Source organism: Camelina sativa, chromosome 14 (assembly GCF_030686135.1).
Source record: "Camelina sativa cultivar CO46 ecotype springtype chromosome 14, ASM3068613v1".
In the NCBI taxonomy this organism is placed as follows: domain Eukaryota; kingdom Viridiplantae; phylum Streptophyta; class Magnoliopsida; order Brassicales; family Brassicaceae; genus Camelina; species Camelina sativa.
In genome coordinates, this window is record NC_141893.1 from 12,569,635 (window position 1) to 12,591,664 (window position 22,030).

A 22,030-nucleotide genomic window follows, 5' to 3' on the forward strand; every position below is an offset into this window, starting at 1 on the left:
TCTTTGTTATAACCTGCATCAGCAAAACCAACTAAAACCTTCTTTGTTATACAGTAAAACCTCTATAAATTAATACTCTATAAATTAATAATCACTATAAATTAATAAATTTTGCTGGTCCCAATTTGTTTATAGTATTTTTAATTTATTGTCAATAATGCTTTATAAATATTACAAGTTCAATTCCTAAACCATAAAATTTATAACATCTGAAAGTTTAATCTTATTTTGCTATAATTTGTTTATAGTATTGTAAATTAATAATTATTAATTTATAGATAAATTAATATCACTATAAATTAATAAAATGTCTTGGTCCCAACATTATTAATTTATAGAGGTTTTACTGTAGTTAGTATAATATAAACCCAAATTTAAAATTCCTTGTAGGTAACGTAACAAATACTTAATTCCACTCTAGTGCCTTTGGGTTTGATAAGAACTAATTCTTGCTAGGAGGTTCACGGCAAAACATATGTCTGGTCTAGTGTGGCTAGCCAAGAACATTAATGCTCCTATAGCACTGAGGTATGGCATTTCAGGACCGAGTACTTCCTCATTGTCCTTCTTTGGACCGAATGGATCTTTATCCAAGTCTAAGCTTCTAACAACCATTGGGCTGGTCAATGGGTGAGCTTTGTCCATATTAAACCTCTTGAGTACCTTTTCTGTATATGCCTTTTGATGCACAAAGATTCCATTATTTATGTACTCAAGCTGTAGCCCCAAACAGAATTTTGTCTTGCCTAGGTCTTTCATTTCAAACTCTTTCTTGAGATATTCTACTGTTTGGGCAATTTCACCAGAAGTTCCAAGGATGTTTAAATCATCCACATAAACTGCTATTATAACAAACCTTTTGTTTGCAAACTTCATTATAAATAGACATGGACTGATTGGGTCATTCTTATAGCCTTCTTTAGCTAAATATTCACTTAACCGGTTATACCACATTCGACCACTCTGTTTCAGTCCATAAAGGGATTTGTCCAGCCTTATGCAGTATTGTTCTCGAGAACTATTCTTATCTTTGAGCTCAAAACCTTCTGGTAATCTCATATAGATTTCATTATCCAGTGGACCATATAAGTATGCGGTTACAACATCCATTAACCGCAAATCCAGTTTTTCTCTAATAGCAAACTTATTAAGTACTGAAATGTTGTTGCATCCATCACAGGGGAGTATGTCTCCTCAAAATCTATGCCTGGTCTTTGAGAGAATCCTTGTGCTACAAGCCGTACACGATTTCATTCTTCTCATTTCTCTTTCTTACAAAGACCCATTTATGTCCAACTGGTTTTATCTTAGGTGTTGTCCTCAAAATCGGACCAAACACACTTCTCTTCTTCTAAGAGTTAAGCTCCACGTCAATAGCTTCTTTCTATTTTAACCAATCTTTGCTTTGAGTGCACTCTAATATAGACGTGGGCTCTAGATCCTCATTTATCTCAAGTGCTACCTTATATGCATAATATTTCATTTAATGTCGACATTTTGCGGTTCCATTATATTCCAGACATGATATAATTTATTGAGATCTCATCACTATCAATACCTTCAGGTCCTTGAGGTTCAGCGTCCCAAACCTCATTTTGGTACCTTAGGACTTGCCGCGGCTATGTCTGTATTTTCTTTAATTCCCTTAACCTCGGTCTGTTTTGCACCTTTAGACTTCCGAGGGTTCTTATCTTTGGAACCTAATGGTCTACCTCGTTTTAAACGTGGGTTAGACATTGTAGCAACTTGATTATTGTGTTCTTTCTGAACATCAATACGTACTGGTGCATTACAAGCTGGTATGTACGATTTTATTACTCTCTTTGGGTCAAAAGGAATCTGGCAATTTATTAGCTAGCTTTTGCAAATATATAATTCTTTGGACCTCTGCATCACATGCTAGAGTCCGAGGATCTTGCTAATTTAAGGATGTTTGATTCCATATTAATTCTTTGACCAGCTTGCTAGTCTCGCCACCCAACATAGGGAATTCGGATTCTGTAAACTAACAGTCCGTGTATCCGGCCTTAAATAAATCTCATGTGGTCGGCTCAAGATACTTTATAACAGTGGGAGACTCATATCAACATATATTCTCATTCTCCTTTGAGATCTCATCTTATTTCTCTGTGATGATGCAATATAAACGGCACACCCGAATATTATTTTAGATGGGATATGTCTGGCTTATGACCCGTTAATAATTGGGAATATTTATTCTCACTAGATGGCCTGATGCGTATAAGCTCTACTGCATGTAATATCGTGTGTCCCCAAGCCGACACTGGAAGCTTCGACCTCATTAGTAATGGTCAAGCAATAATTAAATACGTTTTTAATGAAGGATATCTAATCCGTTCTCTGTATGTACGTTTAATGAAGGATTCATCTAATCCATTTTCTGTATGTACATGTTCCATAGGAGGTTCCACACTTCCCCCCATGGACATACCATTAATTTTAAACGCTTGGATTATATGTTCACCAGCACTATCTAGACATATAGTCTTAAGTGGAAAATTTCTTTAATTACATTTACTGGTGATGGCCTTATAATGAGTTTCCCTTGTGTACATGCTACACACGTAAGATTCTTAGGGATAACTCTTCTCTCTTACAGGAGTGTGCCCATTCGATTTTAATATCGGCTTACGCATCACGTTAGAACCCGGATGGCCAATCCGGTCATGCCATAAAGTGAACTGTTCATTGAACATTTTGTGCTTTGCCAAGTTAGCTTCTATCATGTTAATCTTAGCATGGTATAAACCAGTGGCTAGTGTAGGTATAGTCTCAAGGACCTTCTTATGGTCATTCACATTTTCTGTGATGTATAAAAATTCTTTGCTTCCTTCACCCTATGTTTCAATATGATAACCATTCAAACGAATGTCTTTAAAGCTCAATAAGCTTCTCTTAGAGCTGGGTGAGTACAATGCATCACATAATTCTATATGTGTGCCGTTAGGCAATAATATGTGTGCCTGACCGTAGCCTTCAATCAAATTTGCTATACCCGCAATTGTACTAACATTGGCATTTTTCAATATGATGTTTATAAAATATCTTTTGTCTTTCAAAATTGTGTGGCTGGATCCACTGTCCACCACTAGCACACTCATATCCTCAGCCATTTCGATAATGACAATAATTTTTATTTTAAACTTTAATAAAATAAGCAAAGAAATATCATTGAAATTAAACCAAAATAATTATCCAATACATAGAATAAAATTAAAGCATGAAAGCATAGAAATTAAACCAAATCCATAACTAAAATTAGTTATCTTCCTTTAAACAATCGGAAGTCTCAAAATCTAGTGAATCATCATTCTCATGGTCGAAGTCTTCTTCACCATCGAGATGCACATAGTTGGCCTCTGGATTCTTCTTCAAAATCTCTTGATATGCATCAATGAGATGTCTAGGCGTTCTGCAGTTCTTAGCCCAGTGGTTGGACATACCACATCGGTGACAAACCGATTTAGCCTTGATTTGCGGTTTAAAAGACCCACGGCCCTTACCACCGCGGCCACGGCCACCACGGCCGTAACCATCAAAACGGCTTGCCTGGCCCCAACGACCACCACGACCTCTGCCACCACGGCCACGGCCATAGTGTCTTTCTCTGTGAACGTAGTTGGTCTCCTTGGGCTCTTTAGGCTGTTTAGGCTCATTCTGCTTTACCACATCAACCTTGTGTGCTTCCGGTAATGGGGTTGTACCGAGAGGTCTCATAGCACTATTCATCAACAACAGTTCATTGTTCTGCTCAGCTAGTAGCAAACATGAGATTAAGTCCCCATATGTTTTGAAACCTTTTTCACGGTACTGTTGTTGAAGTACTATATTGTGAGTACTAAAAGTAGACAAAGTCTTCTCTAGCAACTCTCTCTCCGTGACTTCAGTACCACACAACCTAAGGAGTGAGACAATCCTAAAAAGCTCAGAGTTATACTCATCCACGGATTTGTAATCCTGGATCCTTAGGTTCTTCCAATCGAATTGAGCCTTTGGAAGGAGCACCGTTTGTTGGTGTCCATATCTGCGTTTAAGCTCTGTCCAAAGGTCAAGTGGATTCTCTATTGTGAGGTACTGGTCTTTGAGACTCTCAGCAAGGTAATGGCGCATGTGTTGAATGGCCTTGTACTTTTTCTTTTCGGTCGGATCGTAATCCTCCTCAATGCATTCAAACAAGTCCTTTGACTTCAAATTTATCTTGGTGTCCAATGCCCACTTCAAGTAGTTGTTTCCAGAGACATCCAAAACGACATAGTCTAGGTTATTCAACCTTGCCATCTGCATAAACAGAAATAGACAACCGATTAGCATGCGGTATTTAAGACCGAACCATGCATTCAAACAATAGGCCATACGGTATTTAAGACCGAACCATGCCATCAATTAAATCTTAGGTCATGCGGTATTTAAGACCGAACCATGCCTTGTTTTCCTTTAAATTTCGTGGTTTAACTCCATGCAATCAAGACAACAAAATCAAATAGATTAAGGCATGCAATAATTTCCTTTTTACTAGAATTTCCTTATCTTAGATAATTTTAGAAATTTTTCTTTTTCTTAACTTAGATAACAACAAAATATTCCTTAAACTTTTAGGATAATGATTATAATTAATTTAGAAGTTATCCAAATTTATTTTTCTATGTAAACATAGAATAATTTCGATTTTAATGTTTTTAGTTTTAGGGTTTGAATTTCTCAAACACCTAAATCGATTTTAATTTAGGATTTTAGGGTTCTTATGCAACCTAAATTTACAGAAAAATTCTATGCCAAATTCAATTAATAATTTCAAGGATGCATGCAATTTTCGGATTTTTAATCTCCCTAGAACAATCAGATTTAACAATACTCTTTATGAAATTTGAATTTACAGTTCAAGTTCTAGGTTCTTATGCATCAATCAATCAAGCAACAATTTAATCAATCACACAACCGGATTTTTAAGCTTGATATAATTTGGTGCAATTTAACAAAACAATCTAACAACCCTAACATCCGATTTTAAGTTTTAGGATTTAGGAATTTAAACTTTGTTAGATGTGTACTTGCATGTTTAGGGTTCTTATAGATTAAGTACCAAATACGATTTTATAGGTTCTAAGGAGGTTTGATCATAGTTTACCTTCCACCGTTTGGGATCTGACTGGATATGAACCGGGAGCTAAAGACCTCGGTTTTAACCTTGCTTGATTCCAGAACAGAACTTACCCCGGACCACGAACCTCGAACAAAACTCCAACAAAACTTTTGATCACGAACCTTGCTTGCTCTTGAACACAAACTGATTGCCGAACAGGAGCTTCCACGAACAAGGGAAGAAGGAGGCGGCGGTTTTAGGGTTTGGTGAAAAAGAGAAGTATGAACGGCGGCGGTTAGGGTTTTTACTCAGCTGGATCTTAGAAACGATCGTGCTGATAAAGTGTTGTAAACTAGAAGGTTCAAAGGTTGAAATCTCTTATTCTTATTCATAATGTCTCAACGAGGTTACATATATATGGGGTACAAAGACTTAGGTAAAAACCGACTAGGAAAAAGAATAAGGCCAATGGATCTATGTCCTATGGGCCGTACATGAGCCGTATGTCATGAACAGTGAATGGGCCGGTTTATGAAGTCCACTAAGTGTTTTACAACAAAAATGTTGTTTATCTAGAACATAATTTTTTATGATGTAACTGTAAGAGGAGCCTATAAAATATAACCTTAAAGTTAATGGTGTTAATCTAGAACATTAAGAAGAAACTGGGGAATTAAATTATGAGTCACGTACGTCGGTAGAGTTAGGATCATCGGAGGGTGAAAAGAAGGGACACGTGGAAGAGGATATTCTAAGATGTGAAAGAGATTTGATTCTTTGGTCCGATTTCATTTCACCACCGAGAGTGAAAAGAAGAAGGAAGAAGAGTCTTCCTTTCTTTTGTCTCTCTCTCTCTCCATCATATAAAAAGCTCTCTCATCCATCACTTTGCATCCCTACGTTTCTCGACGAAACTCTCTCGACATCTTCCTCTTCTCTCTTACCCAAAGAAAAAAAACCCAAAAAAAATCGCCGCTTCTTTCTTTTAATGGATATATCGCCTCTACGATCTTATTCCTCTTCATCATCTTCAAGACTTTTATTGCTCTTCTTTTGTCGATTTCGTGCTTCGATCCATACTTCTTCTCTTGTTTCCAATCCTTGTTCTAGTTTTCAGTTTCTCTTATAAGTCCCCTTTTGATTCCTTTCTTTTTCTAATTTCCGCAAAGTATATTGAATTTAGCCAGCCGCAGACAACATAAATCATGGGGAGGAGTAAGTTTCAATTTCTGAATCGTAAAAAATTTGATTTTTAGTTCAACTTCTTTCACCTTGGTTTGTTTGATTGTTTTAGGGTTCTTCAATTAGGTTTCAGTTTGATTCGTGTGTTTCGTCTTTTTTCAATTAACTACGAAATCTCTGATTATCCCAATTTTTTTATATTCTTTAATTCACTTTGCTTTTTTTTTTTTTTTTTTTTTTGGTTTGTGTGTTTCAGAATCTCAGCGTAAGAACGCGGCCATGTTTGATAGTGATGATGATACAAGTAGTGTAAGCTCTTCCTCCACCATGCCATCATCTGAGAGAGTCTTGAATGATGATGTTACTGTTCACAAAGATGCTTTGTTGGATCAATCCCTTGATTCTCTCTATGAGAAGAGGTGAGGTTTCTTTTCTTTCTTTCTTCTTTATAAGTGTGCCTTTGCTTGATCTTTGTTGGTTGCAAAACTTATATATATATATATATATATATGGATTCTGTTTCTGGATTTTGAAGGAGTTCAACGAGAGAGCAAGCTTTGGCCTCCATTGTTGACGCATTTAACAGCGACTTGCAGCATGAGTTTGTCGAAAACAAGTAAATATCTGATGATACTCTATTCCATTCTTTTAGTTTTTAGTTTGTGTAGTTTGTTTAATCATCATACACCGTACAGAATTAACTGTGGTTTAGTATTTTATGACACCTGTTTCTTCTTAATGATGGCAGGTTTGCGACTTTATTGCATCAGTGTTTACACTGCATTAAGAAAGGGTCTACTAAGGAGACCGCATTAGCATCTCATGTTATTGGTAAGTCTCTTGAGTAATAATAGGCAACTCGTAAATCATCTTCATCAATTCATTTTATATATGGAGTCATATTAACAGCTGATCGTGGTGTGTGTGTGTTTGCAGGGTTGCTAGCATTAACTGTTGGACTTGGGGATCAAGCTCAAGAGGTTTTGGAAGAATCTGTCACTCCTCTTTCTCAAGCCCTTAAATCTGGTCGTGAAATCTTGAAAATAACTTCGGTATGCAATTTCTTTATTCCATCACAGTTTTCTAAATAAGGTTCATCATGGATTTACGCTTGTTGATATCCTGCCATTTTTATTGTAGATACTCGAGTGTTTAGCAATCATAACCTTTGTTGGTGGCACTGATCCAGAGCAAACCGAGAGATCGATGCAGATAATCTGGCAAATGATCCACCCCAAACTTGGGTCTAATGTATGCATCTTACCTTTTTCTTATATCTATTTGGTTTATTAAGAAAGTAGGTTATTTAGTCTAAAGTATTAAGTAGGCTCACCTGTAACTTGGCGTTTTGTAGGTTGTGGCAACCAAACCTTCACCTGCTGTAATAAGTGCTGTTGTCTCTTCCTGGGCGTTTCTGCTCACAACTGTTGATCACTGGACACTAGGTCCCAAAATTTGGCAAGAGTAAGTGGAGCGTTGGGCTTTCCTTTCGATGTAGTCCTTTACATTCATATATATATATATATATATATATTAAATAATTAGCTATTAATGTCATTACAGGACCGTAGCTTATCTCTCTACATTGTTGGAAAAGGATGACCGATCTGTACGTATAGCTGCTGGTGAAGCTCTTGCGGTGATATTTGAGTTGGGAACTCTAGAGAAGTTCTCTGCCGAAGCCAAAGGGTCTGCTAATGGATCAGTGAAAGAAGGAACTGTTTCTCAGGAGTCATTGGTGCATATGCATGGCTTGAAATCTAAAGTCACTAAACAAGTTAGAGAGCTGTCTGCAGAGGCAGGTGGTAAAGGTTCTGCTAAGAAAGATCTCAACACCCAACGAAATTTGTTCAAAGATCTTGTTGAATTTCTTGAGGTATACCTTCACCTTTTCTCCTGATGAGGTTTAAGTTTGACTCTTCTGGTCGGATTTTTGTATAAGATATGTTTTATTTATGATTAGGATGGATACGCTCCTGAGACCTCGACAAAAGTGGGAGGGGACTATTTACAGACGTCAACATGGTATCAGATGATACAGTTAAACTATTTGAAGCATTTCCTTGGGGGTGGTTTTATTAAGCATATGCAGGTCTGTCTTCTTATTTGCCCTTTCTTTCAAGTGTTGATTCTCTGAAGTTTTCTTTCTTATAAAGTTGACACTCTGCTCTTTCAAACAATTTGATTATCAGGAGAATGAATTCCTTCATGATGTATTTAGTTTCACTCCAAAGAAGATTGGTGGAGGAAAGTTGTCTAATGATGAAAAGGTTTGATGTTTCTCGGATCTTCTAGAAATATGCATTTTATGGCGGTATCCCATTACACAAAACAAAATCAGTGTTAATGAAACTGGATTTTGCGATTATTTTGTTGCAGAGGTTGTTTAAATCACCAAACTCAGCTCTTAACAAAGCAAGAACGCAGTTCCTGACCAAGCAGAGGATGTTAGCTAAGGTAATATAAATTCTGGTTTGATCATCTTCTCTGTTTGCATTGTACTTGTTCAGAAAAAATATGAAAGTGCCTTTTGTTTCCAACTGTGATGCAGAATATGAACATTGGGCATTACGCAGCGACAGAAACGATGGAAGAATGATCTTTACAATTGACTTTGAAGCTTTGCAAACTCATCTGCTGCTCTTGGAGAGTGTTGTTGTATCATTACACTTATTTTTGTTACATGTTTTTTAGTCATTGGTCCCCTCATTACACTTTGGAATCTCTTTTCATTACAACAATTTTCGACTCTTGAGTGTTACTCCTGTAATTCAATAGTCTATGATGTTACAGAGCCATTGACCAATTGTATTTTACTTTGAATTGTCTCTGAATAATCCAAATTGGGTTCCAATTTCTTCTCAGTGTCTGTTTTATAGATATTTTAACCTGTCACTTGAATTGTTGTTGGCAAACAATCGATAGAAGAACAGAAAATAACAAAAGTTTCACAACAATAATATTTACGAAGCAAATGCTCCTCCAATCACTTGATACATTTGATGGAAAAGAAAAAAAAAAAGAAAAAGCACTGTAACTAGTTTCCAAGGCCATCTTGGGGATATTAAACTTCCAAAGGCCGGAGAAAAAATTGGTGCCTTTCAAAGCCATAGGTGCCACAGGTGCGGCAGAAGGAATCACATTATATATAATGTGTAGCTTAGTGTGAACCAACAGGGATCATCTTCAAGGCAGCAGCAACAGGCATGCCAAGGAACCCTAGCACGATGCTAACCAACCATTGTCCCCAATTTAGTGGTGTTGTATCTGCAAATGTACCCAGTAGCTCGATTATGATTACTTGGAACACCACTGTACACATTAGAACCACAACGAATACGTAGTTCTTTAGTATCCCCTTGAACACATCAATCTTCTCCATTTCCCTCGAGCTGATCTCATTGAATACCTGAAAAAAGATAATTTGTGATGAGAAACGTGGTTATGGGTCATATTTCTTTTTATGAGATGTGTGGAAGTTTACCTGGCAGAAGACAAAGGTGTTGAAAATAAGGGTATTGAGTGTTAGATCAGAGCCAGGGCCATCAAGACCAAACATTGTCTTTCCCTTTGTTTGAAGACACCATATGATGACAAGCTGGTATAATGACTGACCGAGGATGTTCCTCCACATTACATTACTTATGAAGTTTCCTTTCCTTCCCACTGGAGATCTCTTCATCAGATCGTCCTGTGGTGGTTCAGTCGCTAGCGCAAGAGCTCCAAGTGTGTCCATTATCATGTTAACCCACAGTAGTTGGACAGCTGTCAAAGGTGCATTTCCTGATACCCACAGTAGTAATCAATGTCATAGAGAAGTTAGTTGCAATCCTGAGGAGATCAGACTTTTGAACAAGAGAAAAGATATGTTGGTCTGGAACTTACCAGTGAGGCAGGCTGATAAGAAGTTGACAATAAGAGCCACAACGTTTACTGTCAGCTGGAACTGGACAAATTTCTGAATGTTTATGTACACAGAACGGCCCCATTTGGCCACTGTGACAATTGTCGAAAAGTTATCATCTAGGATAATCACATCCGCACTCTCTTTTGCCACCTACGAAAATTGCCACGTAGAATATGTAAGTGTTGTTCTGATATGAAAACCCAGACTCGATAGTTAATTGAAACAGGGACAATGAAGACTAAGTACACACCTCAGTTCCAGAAATGCCCATTGCGAGTCCAATATCAGCTTCATGAAGTGCTGGGGCATCATTTGTTCCATCACCTGTCACTGCAACGACTTCCTGAAACATTGTACGGAGGAGTCTCACCAAAGTATGCTTATCCATGGGCGATGATCGTGCCATCACCTGCAAGAAGGAAATTATACTTGAATCCCTTGTAGAAGATGTGAACACAGACTGCACAAATAATCCAACGCAAGTACTTGTGTTTAGCAGACAATCACCTGCAATTTTGGGATTAGCTTGAGCAGTTCCTCATCACTTTTCTCCCTGATTTCAGGACCTTCGATAGCTATGCCATCATCAGTCAATATGCCACACTCCCTGGCTATGGCCTTTGCAGTAGTAAGGTTATCTCCAGTCACCATTCTGACAGTGATTCCAGCAGATTTACAAATCGCAACAGACTCCTTGACACCAGGGCGGACAGGGTCTTTGATGCCCACAATACCTATACAAGTGTATCCTCCACTTGGAATAGGAGCTCCTAAGGAGAATTCATCACCAATTTCGATGTAAGCGAGGCAAAGAGTTCGAAGTGCTTCACTAGCAAATTCCTCAATTATGTTCTTTAGGTGACTGGTAGATTCTTCATCAAGAGGAACAACTTCACCATCTTTGTTGACGTATTTATCACAAGAATCTAAAACTATCTCTGAAGCACCCTTACAGTGCGCCCGGAAATGTCCTTCAGGCAGCTCAATAACAACTCCCATTCTTTTCTTTGTAGAGTTAAAGGGCTCAACTTTCACAACATTTGAGGCTTGTCTTACTACTTGGAAGTCCCCTCCGAGTGACAACCCAAATTCTAACAGAGCAGTTTCTGTGGGTGTTCCCAGTATCTCGGTTTTGTTTCCTTTGCCCACAACAATCTCACCACCAGTGTTAGTAAATATAGATTGCAATAGAAGTTTAACAGCAGACTCAGGGATACCAGAGGCAAATTTCATAGCAGCATCAGAACCATTAACCTCTTTGGCTTGTTCACAGATGCAGGCTTTTACAACGGTCATGTGATTTGTTGTAAGAGTTCCAGTCTTGTCACTACAAATAGTTGTTGCAGATCCCATTGTCTCACAAGCAGCTAAATTGCGCACTAGCGCTTTGTCATTCATCATCTTTTTCATGGCAAAAGCAAGACTTAATGTCACAGCCAACGGCAGACCCTCTGGGACTGCAACCACAACAATTGTTACAGCAACAGCAAAAAATTCAAGCATCGCCATCAATTCATCACCAGTCCAGATCCAGTGAGAATTATCTAGGCGCTTCTTATTAGCCAATCCTTGAACCAAAACAGCAAACGTAATGACAGCAAAAAATAGACCAATTTTACCAATGACGGTTGCCACACCATTTAGTTTTACTTGTAAAGGTGTCTCATCATCGCCACCTTCACTTAGTGTAGCCATCAGTTTACCCCATTGAGTCCTCATTCCAACTGTAGTTACCAACATTTTGAAAGATCCATCCTGAACCTTGGTACCAGAGAGAAGAAAGGGGTGTTCGACACTGACACTAACCGGTTCACTTTCTCCAGTCAAGCTCGATTCATTAATCAGAACAGAAAACCCTGAGATAAAAAGCCCATCAGCGGGGACCTGGTCTCCAATGCCAAGGTGAACAATATCTCCAGGCAGTAGATCATATATTGAGATTTTTTGCCTCAGTTTGTCTCTAGTAACCTGAACCACAATCTTCTTCTTCTCTGCATCCAGGTCCTTGAATTGAAGGGATTGCCTATAATCACTAGTGGCAGTAACAAACACGACAAGCAGAATACTCGCCACTATACCAAGTCCGTCATGAGCACCAATTGGCCACCCTTCCATCAGTATTCCAACTATAAGCGATACAAAAGCACAGGCAGCTAGAATCATGAGTGTGGTATCCTGAAGGGCTTCCCAAACAAATAACCAAAAGCCACGAGAGGGGCTTTCTGTGAATTGGTTGATTCCATAAATTTCTTTTCTTACACTCAGCAGGTCTTCAGACGTATCAATCCCACTAGTAACAGACGTGGAGAGTTTATCTATGAGGCCCTCTGTACCACCATGAATTTTCAGCTTTTTTACATCGTGGCCTTCTACAATTGATCCCAACTCTTCAGGACAAATCTCAAACCCTGCTTGTCTTACTTCTTCAGGTACAGTGTACTCACTGGACAACTTTAAGCCTGTAAGCATGCAATAACTCCTCGTTAAGGAAAGCAAATACACATACTGAATAATACTAGAGAGTAGTCTATTCTCACAATTAATGAACTGAAGTGCAGCTTGTGAAACTAAGACCGCCACTCGAAATTTTTCCTGCCATTCATAAGGTTGACAAAGGAATATGGTATTAGAACAAAGCACTAATAGCAGTACGCCTTCATATCTCAAAGGAAAAAATGAACAGTAAGCTTTTATACGTTTGACATGAGTTGAATTTGAAGAAACAAAGGTCACTTATACAAAAAGAGTGTCATGTTTGTTTGCTACTTATTCCATACAAACTCAAGAAGACTCCCACAGATGAGGTCAAAGGCAGACACTACAGAACGTTCTTACTAGCAAACACCGCAAAGAGCCTGAACACTCGACATCTTAAATTTAGAAACAAAACCTAGTGAAATTTCAGTCAAGCCAAGTGATAAAGAGCACACACCTGAGGATAAGTAACTAGGAAAAAAATACTAAAACGAGCTCACTTACAGATCCCATCCAAGATCAAAACAAGAAGATGTAGATTTCAAGTGAATCAACCAACAAAAAAACTCGGAATGCATTTGAATTAAGAGATCACTTAGATCTCCAGCAGTATACAAGCAGAAATAGAGAAGATAGTCATCAGTAGTAAGAAAACTCGGGGAAGAAAAGACGCGAACCTGATTTGAACGGCGAATCGCCTCGGCCTCGGAACGCTTGGACAGATTAGCTGTAAATCTGAATCTCCTCTTAGGATTCTTGACGATCCAGCAGAGCTTCCTCCAACGCTGCAACGCCTCATCGGAAGAGTTCTTCGGCTTCACATCGCCGAAGTTTTCGTTCAAGTAGCTCTCCATTTTCTTCAGCAGCTTATACTTACTTCACAGATAGATTAGAATTAGATTTAGAGAAAAAGATTCAAAGGGATCTAGTGAAAATGGGAACGAAGAAGAAGATATTTATATATATAGTAAGTTAGTAACAAGTCACTGGTAAAGGCTTAATGGAGCTTTTTTGGTTTTTTACCTTATAGGTCAAGAGGAAGACGATGCTTTGACGCGTCTTCTCCCACTTAAGTGAGCTTCGACGAAGCTTCCCCTCTGCGAGTCGTTCTGAAATTTCTCATGGCTATGTGTTTTCTCAGAAATGGATTGACTGACTTGGGACTTGGGACTTGGGAGTGGTCAAGAAAGTCAAAGGCTACACTAAACTTTTCTATTTTTACTGACTCTAATATTTTCTTTACGATCAGACAACAAACAACTCCTAGAGGACTGACTAACCTTATTGCTTCAAAATTCAAATTGTATAGATACCATTTTAGTATGTTTTTGAACTTTCAGTTATGTATATTTAAATTTACTCTTCAAGAAAATAGTCATCTCTAGTTGTAGGTTTATGGTCTTCGCTGAATAAAAAGGATTCGTTTTGGTCTTCTACTCGATCGTTGTTTTTATTCGGTTCGGATTGACTCGGTATATCTTAAATACGAACACCTCTGTTTTTGTTTTTTCCACGAGTTAAAACTTCTTCATAGGCAATAAAACTGCATTTGTAGTAAATATGAACTAGACTCTTAACGGATATTTCGTTTTACTTTCTTTTTTTTTTATAAACAATGAAACCGCGAGTAGTATTACTAATATGAGTTTGTGAAGGCTAAACTCAGAGCAACACACATGGAAATTCACAGATTGAGAAAGAAGACTGCCTGAAACTTGTTTTCTCAGTCACTCCAGTTGTCTTTATCTTCGGCTACTTCATCTTGCACCTGCACACAGACAAAATCTTGATCACAACAAGACTCAGAGTAATCTCTAATATGGAAGAATTTGAACTAGTGATAGAATTTAGCCCCACCATTTCGTCTTCCATGGATCCCTCTGGTGACCACACAAGTATTTGTCTGTCTGCCCCACTTGTGTATAGTTCCTATCAGCAAGTATAACAAGTAATTCCGATTTAGAGGTGTGAGTTCAAGCAAACCTACAAAGTCAAATGACTAACGAGAGATTTGGGGAGATTCTAAGGATTAAGTTATACCTGATCATTGGAATTAAAGCAGCATGTGTTCACGCTTTCGTAGTGTCCACGAAGCATCAGCGTTGTTCTACCTGACCACATGCCAAAACCCTGAAGACACAGTTGCAGAACGATTCATTGAATAATGCAAGCAATGAAATGTAAATATTTGCTGATAAAATAATAAGTTGGTGACTACCTTCACAGTCTTCATGCACGGAACAAATACAAGAGCTGGATCATCGCTTGTATCCAACTGAATCGCTTTGTTTGTCTGGATGCGTCCAGTTTCAAAGTTCAACAGGGTATTGCATCCAGATTCAATATCCCACAATCTTATTCTTGAATCCGACCCTGAAACATAATATGCAAATAGAACAGATCCATTAGACTCTTAGCTGCCGTAAGATATATAACATCACCACTGATGTGTACGACAGTATTCAGCTCTTGTAACCACAAACTGATATAACTGATATAGTTAGCCGTGGATCGATTCGGGCAAGGATATACGGGTCATGAATTTAAGACTTTTTAGTAACTTCCAAGCCCACCTACATGTGGCTCCTATCTCATAAATCGAAAATACTACTTCTAAGGTCCCAAGGGTATCCAACTTTCTATGCTAATCATGCTAATATCACAAAAGAGGAATGCATTATAATATTTAACCAGCAGATGTTGCCTATATACCAGTTTGTGACAGAGTTCTAACAAATAACAAAAAGAACAAAGAAATTAGCCATGACAATAAGAACTTACCAGCACTAAGAAGATACATCCCATTGTTAGTTGCCTTTAAGCCAGTAACAACACCATAATGAGCCGTAGCACGATCTAGTGTAGATAACATTCCAGGGTGAAGCTTCTTCTGTCGAGACTTTTCCACTGAAGCTTTAGCGCTAGATGATCCCTTTATACTTTGGCTGCCAGTTTGTTTATTCTGCAGTGTCTTCAACCTATTTTGGCCTCCGAAAGAAGATTTTGCAGCTGAAGAACTCTGTACAAGAAGGTAATAAAATTACTAAAAGGGAATCCCCTCTCAATAAAACAGAAATTGATAAGCCATTTCTACTGTCAAATATAGGCTTGTATTTAGACTTGTCTTTACAAAAATTTAAAGTAGTAAAAAGAATGTACAAGTTTGAGGAACAAACCTTACTGCTAACCTCTGGTGGCTTTAAAACTGGTGGTCGGACCCCAAGTTGTGTTTGTGATTGATCTAGAACACGGAAACATCCAGCACGTCTGATGTCCCAGAAACGTATAGCACCATCACACCCTCCAGTATACAAAACCCACTCGCCGGAAGTAGACCATTCCACTGACATAACGCCATCTGGCATAATCATCACAACAAGACAAGTTTAAAGCCTGTTTTTTTTTTTAAACTAAGGAATTTTGGCATAAGTATAGTAGTAGCTTATTGTTCCAGTAGCCATCCATCAATTGATTCTATATAACAAAATCTGATATACTAGTATCTTTTTCCAAAGGAAAGAAGAGTAGTAACATACCACGGTGACCAGATAACGTGTGAGAGAAAGCCCCAGAAGCTATATCACAGAGGCGGACCTGGACATCTTCAGTTCCAGCAGCAATCAACGTGTGAGACATTGCCATAGAAGACATGGCAGTTCTATAAACCTTGCCAGGCATTTTAAAATCCACAACTGCCTAAAACATATGAAAAAGACACAAAAAAATATGAGAGCCTGCCTAAAGGGGAAACAAAAAAATAAACAATTGCAAGGGAAGTGGTATATACTGAAATTTTTGGTACCTGAGCAGTATTGGTATCCCAGACTTTAATGAATTGATCATAAGAACCTGTAACGAAGAGGCCAGTGTCAATGGGATACCAAACGGCAGAGGAAATGGCAAATTTATGTCCATGCTCATGTTGCTTGTCGACAGTAAAAATGCACTTGTGCTTGGCAATAAGACCACTTGCCTCGTAATCAGTGGCCCGCTGAACATCAAACACAGCAGCTGAACCATCTGTTGCTCCAGAGAGCAGGTATCTCCCTTCTGTCAAATCAACCTGATTGAATCACACATACGGTTAAAGAAGATACAACAAAGTAACCAGCAGCAACACAAGCAGCAAACTACAACTTAGGATTAGGGAAAAGCTCAGCTGCATATAATACGAAAGTAACTCTACTTCCAAATTAAACTCGAAACAACATTTATGAGAGAGAGAAACCTGAAGGGAGTTGACGGAGCCACGATGAGGAGAAACGAAATCTTTACGATTAGAGAGCTGGAGAGACGAAACACGGCGGGATTTGAATCGATTGGCGAAGGAATTGGAACGAACTCGACCTGTTTCTCTGTCTTTGATAGCCTGCCACATTCTCCTAGCATCTCGTCTTCTCCAATTCACCAGAATCTCTATCTCTCTCTCTCTCTCTCTCTCTCTCTCTCTCTCTCTCTCTCTCTCTCTCTCTCTATGCCCGGCAGAGTTCAATTAAGTTCGATTGAAAAGATCACTTTTGCAATTTACGCCCTCTCTGCTCGCTCTGTTGCAAGAAAAAACCTAAAAGCAAATCGAAAAACCTTTGGTAAATAAATGCAATTGGATAGAGTTACGAATTGGGAATTGGATAAAAAAGTACATATATGATGAAATTGTTTTCCTTTTTTTGTTTTTTTTTTTTTTTTGGGCAAAACCTTTGGTAAATATAAATTTCATCATATGTGTACTTTTTTATCTTTCCAAATTTATTAGTGTTGAAATTAATAAAGGAGAATTAGGTAAATTAGCTTAAAACCTAATTATTTAAGGAAATTATGTAAATGACGTTAGTACATAACTTCTTTAAGAAAGAGATTTTTTTTTCCCCAACAAATCTACGCAATGTCCTTTTCAATATGTACAAACCTGTGATGCTAATTTTTCTCTCTTTCTATTTGCTAAATTACATATTCAGTTTTTCTAGTTTGTGTCTAATTCAGAGTCGTTTAAACATGAGATTTTTAACCCTCTTCCTCTCTAGGGGTTTTACAAGTAAGACCATCTTCAATGGTAGAATTCATAATAGGGGTTTTAAAATTTTTTTTAAAAAAAATAAATTTTGATTTTTCTTAATTTAAGAACTTCTTTCTTTTTTTCTCTACAATGGTAGAATTCTAAATAGGGTTCTTATGAATTTTCAAAAAAAATATTTGTAAAACAATATATAACAAAACTAACGATTTTGTGAAACAATATATGCCAGAAAAAATACTGTCAACAAAAAAAAGGTTAAGTATGTCTTGTATGTGTTCAGACTTCAAACTGAAGCAATCATGCAGTCTAGGCTGACAAATAGAAAGAATGATGGAACAATGAGGTCACGAACGAAACCCAAACATTTTCGTGCTCACGAACGAAAAAAGCCTACTCTCAATCAATCAAACTAGGTATGAATTCAATAATACATTGAGCGGAAGGACTAGACTAAAACAATCCAATCGAATTCGTTAAGTTAGCCCATTGAAAATTAATAAAGTCGGGACCATGAAATTTTATTAATTTAAAGAAGTTTTAATTTATCGATAAATTAATAAAATATTAATTTATCGATAAATTAATAAAATATTAATTTATGAAGAGATTTTTTCATTTTAATAATTTTGAAAATTTTCTATTACAAAATAAAATACTTTTTTTATCATTCACATTTTTAAACAATTTTCTTAATTTATGATTTTGGTTATCGTAATATGATGATTGTCAATTGTTTACTATATTATCTAGGTAAAAAATGATAAATGTTAGAAGTTTAGAGTTTAGAAGAAATTTTTACTACTATTCTTCATGGTAGTCGAAAAAGATATTGCGGCCAGCAATTATGTAAATTTGAGAAGACAACAATGAAAAAAGATTAGAGATGAGTTCCAACAATCATGTAAATTCAAAAATATGCAAACAACAATAAAGACATATTTTACTAGATTTTTTTAAATATATATGTATATAATATATATATATATATATATTAGTTTATTTGATTTTTAATTTATGATATTGATGAGACCATATTTTTACATAGGATTTTCAAAAAAATTATTATCTTATTATTTTATCGAAATGTGTCAATTTTTATATTGGTCCAACTTGAAATTGGAAAATTTTATTAATTTATAGAAAGTATTAATTTAAAGAGTATTAATTTATAGAGATTCTAGTGTATTGTTTTTGTATGTTTTTCTTTTTCTTTTTTAAATGTCTAAATTTAGCAATGTGAAATTTGTTGAGTAATAAGTCTCGTTGAGACGAAGAAAGCCAGATCAGCCCAAAAGGCCCCAAACATATTAGTATATGATAAGCCAAGTTATATGGCACGTCATTATAGTGATCACCAAAGCGACAAAATGCAAATATATATCTAATTCGTGTTTCAGGAGAAAATAAAATAAAACCAAACTAAAAAAACAAAGTTGACATCTCAACAAAGAGAGGTAGTCACATGATTGAAACATACATTTGCCAACTAACACCATTCGAATTGCCAGAGACAATCATTTGTCACCTTAATTTAACAATAATTAATATATTTATAAGAGATCAAATATGTTTTTTAATACTATAGTATATATGTTTGTTTTAACAACTAGCTAAGCTTAATCATTAAGTGGATTGTCTTACGGTCATAATAATACCCTATTACCATCGCGATCGTGTCGACTTTTTAGATCCGACCCGCTTGTCGGCAAATAAACCAAGAGTATCCGACCCGGTTATACTTATGCATAGGTTGTGTAAGACTTCCGTAGTTAGTACGTTAAAAACAAAAAGACTTGTATTGAGTAAGCGTTAAAAACATTTTGTTTTATGGTCATCATCAACTCTCGTCGTTTATTACTCTAATGTCGATAAGTGGACAAAGAAAACCATGACCAGAAAATATAAAACCGAACTGGATTTTTACGCAGGTTTTTATCGATCAGTCAGAATATAATAGTTATAAATTTTTTGGCACTATATCAAACGTTAGTTAGTAACTTAGTATATATATATTTAATTATTATATACTATTTGAATTTTGGTGTATAGTCTGTTCTTCCTATTTTAGAATTTATCAGCATACGAGTTATTTAAAATCTTAATATTGTTTGCAACTTTGTGTTTAAATTCAATATGGCTTTTTCAAATATATCAGTGTACAAACATATTTTTCAGGTTCGGCCACCTGTTACTTGCACTTTTTGGAATCATATCCCATTGAAAAGGGAAATTGCTAGTGGTGATTTTGAAGATCGAATTCTAGATACATAGAGATGGACGGTGGGAGAGACTCGACTTTTCTTCTTCCTTTGTTGTTGTTAAACTACAAATTTTTACGAGGAATCCCATCTTTTCTCATGTCTCTTAAAGTCAAAACGACATTGCTTGATTTAAAGCAACCACAGTCAAATTTTTTGAAAACACACAGACAACAAACTCAACTTTTATTATGCAAAATGTTTTCTAAAAACAGTCATCCGAATTCCGAATTCATCTTAAGTTTATATGATGGATATCATATATGGTTTTAGACTTGGGATTTTGTTTCTATATATATATGTGTGTACACGGTCTTTTTCTCTTTTTTTTTTTTTTTGTCACACAAGGTTGCTTTCATTCAATCAAACATAACAGAGTTCATACAAGCCATAGGTGCATAGGTAGAGAAGCTTAACACAAAGCACAACAACATAAAGGAAAAGGGAGACACTACACAAAGGTAGTTCAAATAAGTCGAGAAAGATTCCATGGGAGCTTGGGTACCAAAGCTAAGAAGCAAAGTGGTGCAAGTGATCACACGGTTCATCGACAGGTCATCCACGGACAGGCCGTTGGACGAGTTCATGGTCACTATCATCAGACTGAGTGACGTTAACGAAGTTTCCAAGGCCAAGCGTCTCGCTGGCATGAGATTAGATGGACTGGTCTGTACAGCGGCAGAGAAGGGGTTGTTGGAGGTTCTATGATCTGAACAGGTTTGTTTGAAGAGTTGTTGGTAACCACCACTCCTTGGAGCAGTGGTCATAATGCCAATACTCTGCAATTTTTGGGGGATGAAGCCAATATCCCTGAAACTGATAAATTGTACAAGGGAAGAATCGATAACCAGGGGATATGGATAGAAAGTCTTGAGGAAGCTTCGGTAACTTCCTCTCTTTGGAGAGGAAATCATAATGCCGATCTTCTTCAGACTTTTACTTTCAAAGTAAGTGGCCCTTCTGAAGCAAGGTAGTAAACGGTTTAGCTCAGGACTTAATTGGGATAGAGTAAGAGGTTTGAAAGGATTCCGGTAACCCCATCTCCATGGAGGTGAGATCATAATACCGGTCCAAATCAGCCTTCTAACATCATGCTTGCAAAGCCTAGGTGAATCTAATACCAGGATTCTAACAGGGTTTACATGCAGCCAAAACAACTCTATAGCCTTACAGCACGTTTTATCACTCATTTCTGGGTGTGCCAGAGCAAATCTCAAGAGATGAGGAAAGATGAGTAAAGAGAAGTTACGGTTAAACCTGGGCTTTTGCAAAACGGAAGATGAGTCAGATTTTCCCATGTTGGGCTTTTGACACTTTAATGGGCCGAGGTTTGAGAGGTCCACCAGTGAGAACCCTAGTTTCCTTATCACTGGCAGAGGACACTTTACAGAGCGGCGGCCGCTGATCGGAGACGAAGTAAAGTTTGTCATTGATGCATATATCTCCGATGAGGGTGAAAGTAATGATTGGTGGTTTTGGCCTAATCGTGGAGCAGAGGAGGAGAACCAGAGAAAATCAGCCGATTCGGTTGGAGAGGTCGTATCCCAAGGAAGAGGATCTCCATCAGTCGAGACTCGATGGGATAATTCTTCGTGGATAAGTAAGATCTCCGTTTGGTGAAATATTAACTCAATCAGGACTGACTTCCGCAAAGATGTGGCATGGGCAACGCCGGACACCATTTGTCTCCTTTATTTTTATTTGACGATTTAGCCATTGATCTAGGGTTTGAAAGGGTTAAACAAGATTTTAAAAGGGGCGAAAAAGCAAGAAGACAAAAGGAAGAAGACTGAACACTAGAAAGAGAACAAACCGACTGAGAGAGCATGGTCGGAATCTCCCGATGCCGGTGAGCAGAAGCTTCACCGGCGTCGGAACACATGTCTAAGAAAGGAGTCTCGATATTAGTGCCTGGGAGGTTTAGAAACGTTTTTTTCAAGCGTCAGTGTACATATTTCGGTCTTAATAACATATTTCAAGCAAGAGATTTCGAAAAAGAATTTATAATTTTTTTTCCTGTTTATCACATTATTGTGAGAACATATTAAATTTTCTCACATGCATAAGCAATTTTTTTTTTCACACATAAGCAA

The 22,030-nt window shown here is 37.2% G+C and overlaps 5 protein-coding genes across 6 annotated transcripts; 1 reads left to right on the forward strand and 4 right to left on the reverse strand.

Moving 5' to 3' along the window:
- Positions 1-3,279: 3,279 nt before the first annotated feature.
- On the reverse strand, positions 3,280-4,299 carry LOC147928111 (uncharacterized). Its single transcript, XM_087486021.1, has one exon. The coding sequence runs from the start codon at positions 4,297-4,299 to the stop codon at positions 3,280-3,282; it is 1,020 nt and encodes a 339-aa protein (XP_087342147.1).
- A 1,402-nt stretch (positions 4,300-5,701) lies between these two features.
- LOC104741385 (uncharacterized) lies at positions 5,702-9,140 on the forward strand. The gene is made up of 12 exons (XM_010462238.3): positions 5,702-6,316; positions 6,540-6,702; positions 6,819-6,899; positions 7,032-7,114; positions 7,220-7,335; positions 7,424-7,534; positions 7,638-7,747; positions 7,847-8,159; positions 8,247-8,375; positions 8,476-8,553; positions 8,663-8,740; positions 8,835-9,140. Exons 1-12 carry the CDS (start codon positions 6,307-6,309, stop codon positions 8,880-8,882), a joined length of 1,320 nt encoding a protein of 439 aa, XP_010460540.1. The 5' UTR covers positions 5,702-6,306; the 3' UTR covers positions 8,883-9,140.
- A 44-nt stretch (positions 9,141-9,184) lies between these two features.
- LOC104741386 (calcium-transporting ATPase 1) lies at positions 9,185-14,048 on the reverse strand. Of its 2 annotated transcripts, XM_010462240.3 has the most exons (8): positions 13,689-14,048; positions 13,343-13,541; positions 12,728-12,782; positions 10,698-12,649; positions 10,441-10,599; positions 10,169-10,340; positions 9,768-10,066; positions 9,185-9,692 (listed from the first exon to the last, which is right to left on the reverse strand). In XM_010462240.3, exons 2-8 carry the CDS (start codon positions 13,517-13,519, stop codon positions 9,444-9,446), a joined length of 3,063 nt encoding a protein of 1,020 aa, XP_010460542.2. In that variant the 5' UTR covers positions 13,520-13,541; positions 13,689-14,048; the 3' UTR covers positions 9,185-9,443. The 2 variants fall into 2 exon arrangements, with proteins under 2 accessions (XP_010460542.2, XP_010460541.2); XM_010462239.3 differs by lacking the exon at positions 13,689-14,048 and having other exon boundaries at positions 13,343-13,664.
- A 200-nt stretch (positions 14,049-14,248) lies between these two features.
- LOC104741387 (WD repeat-containing protein ATCSA-1) lies at positions 14,249-17,389 on the reverse strand. Its single transcript, XM_010462242.3, has 9 exons — positions 16,894-17,389; positions 16,468-16,728; positions 16,202-16,361; positions 15,842-16,023; positions 15,447-15,684; positions 14,884-15,038; positions 14,706-14,795; positions 14,523-14,594; positions 14,249-14,433 (listed from the first exon to the last, which is right to left on the reverse strand). The coding sequence occupies exons 1-9, from the start codon at positions 17,041-17,043 to the stop codon at positions 14,389-14,391; spliced, it is 1,353 nt and encodes a 450-aa protein (XP_010460544.2). The 5' UTR covers positions 17,044-17,389; the 3' UTR covers positions 14,249-14,388.
- Positions 17,390-20,252: 2,863 nt separating this feature from the next.
- Positions 20,253-21,955, reverse strand: LOC104741388 (uncharacterized). The gene is made up of 2 exons (XM_010462244.3): positions 21,751-21,955; positions 20,253-21,658 (listed from the first exon to the last, which is right to left on the reverse strand). Exon 2 carries the CDS (start codon positions 21,617-21,619, stop codon positions 20,297-20,299), a length of 1,323 nt encoding a protein of 440 aa, XP_010460546.1. The 5' UTR covers positions 21,620-21,658; positions 21,751-21,955; the 3' UTR covers positions 20,253-20,296.
- Between the last annotated feature and the right edge of the window lie 75 nt (positions 21,956-22,030).

Bases quoted from the DNA above. Each gene is read 5' to 3' on its own strand.
- LOC104741387 (XM_010462242.3), bottom strand. From the start codon at position 17,043: ATGTGGCAGGCTATCAAAGACAGAGAAACAGGTCGAGTTCGTTCCAAT. The intron at 16,362-16,467 runs GTACCAAAAATT...CATATGTTTTAG, and splicing joins GGGATACCAATACTGCTCAG to GCAGTTGTGGATTTTAAAAT. The intron at 15,685-15,841 runs GTTTGTTCCTCA...CTTCTTGTACAG, and splicing joins CACCAGAGGTTAGCAGTAAG to AGTTCTTCAGCTGCAAAATC.
- LOC104741388 (XM_010462244.3), bottom strand. From the start codon at position 21,619: ATGGTGTCCGGCGTTGCCCATGCCACATCTTTGCGGAAGTCAGTCCTG.
- LOC147928111 (XM_087486021.1), bottom strand. From the start codon at position 4,299: ATGGCAAGGTTGAATAACCTAGACTATGTCGTTTTGGATGTCTCTGGA.
- LOC104741385 (XM_010462238.3), top strand. The intron at 7,115-7,219 runs GTAAGTCTCTTG...GTGTGTTTGCAG, and splicing joins ATTAGCATCTCATGTTATTG to GGTTGCTAGCATTAACTGTT. The intron at 8,376-8,475 runs GTCTGTCTTCTT...TTTGATTATCAG, and splicing joins GTTTTATTAAGCATATGCAG to GAGAATGAATTCCTTCATGA.
- LOC104741386 (XM_010462240.3), bottom strand. From the start codon at position 13,519: ATGGAGAGCTACTTGAACGAAAACTTCGGCGATGTGAAGCCGAAGAAC. The intron at 12,783-13,342 runs GTTCGCGTCTTT...TATGAATGGCAG, and splicing joins CGATTCGCCGTTCAAATCAG to GAAAAATTTCGAGTGGCGGT. The intron at 10,067-10,168 runs GTAAGTTCCAGA...TGTGGGTATCAG, and splicing joins CTTATCAGCCTGCCTCACTG to GAAATGCACCTTTGACAGCT.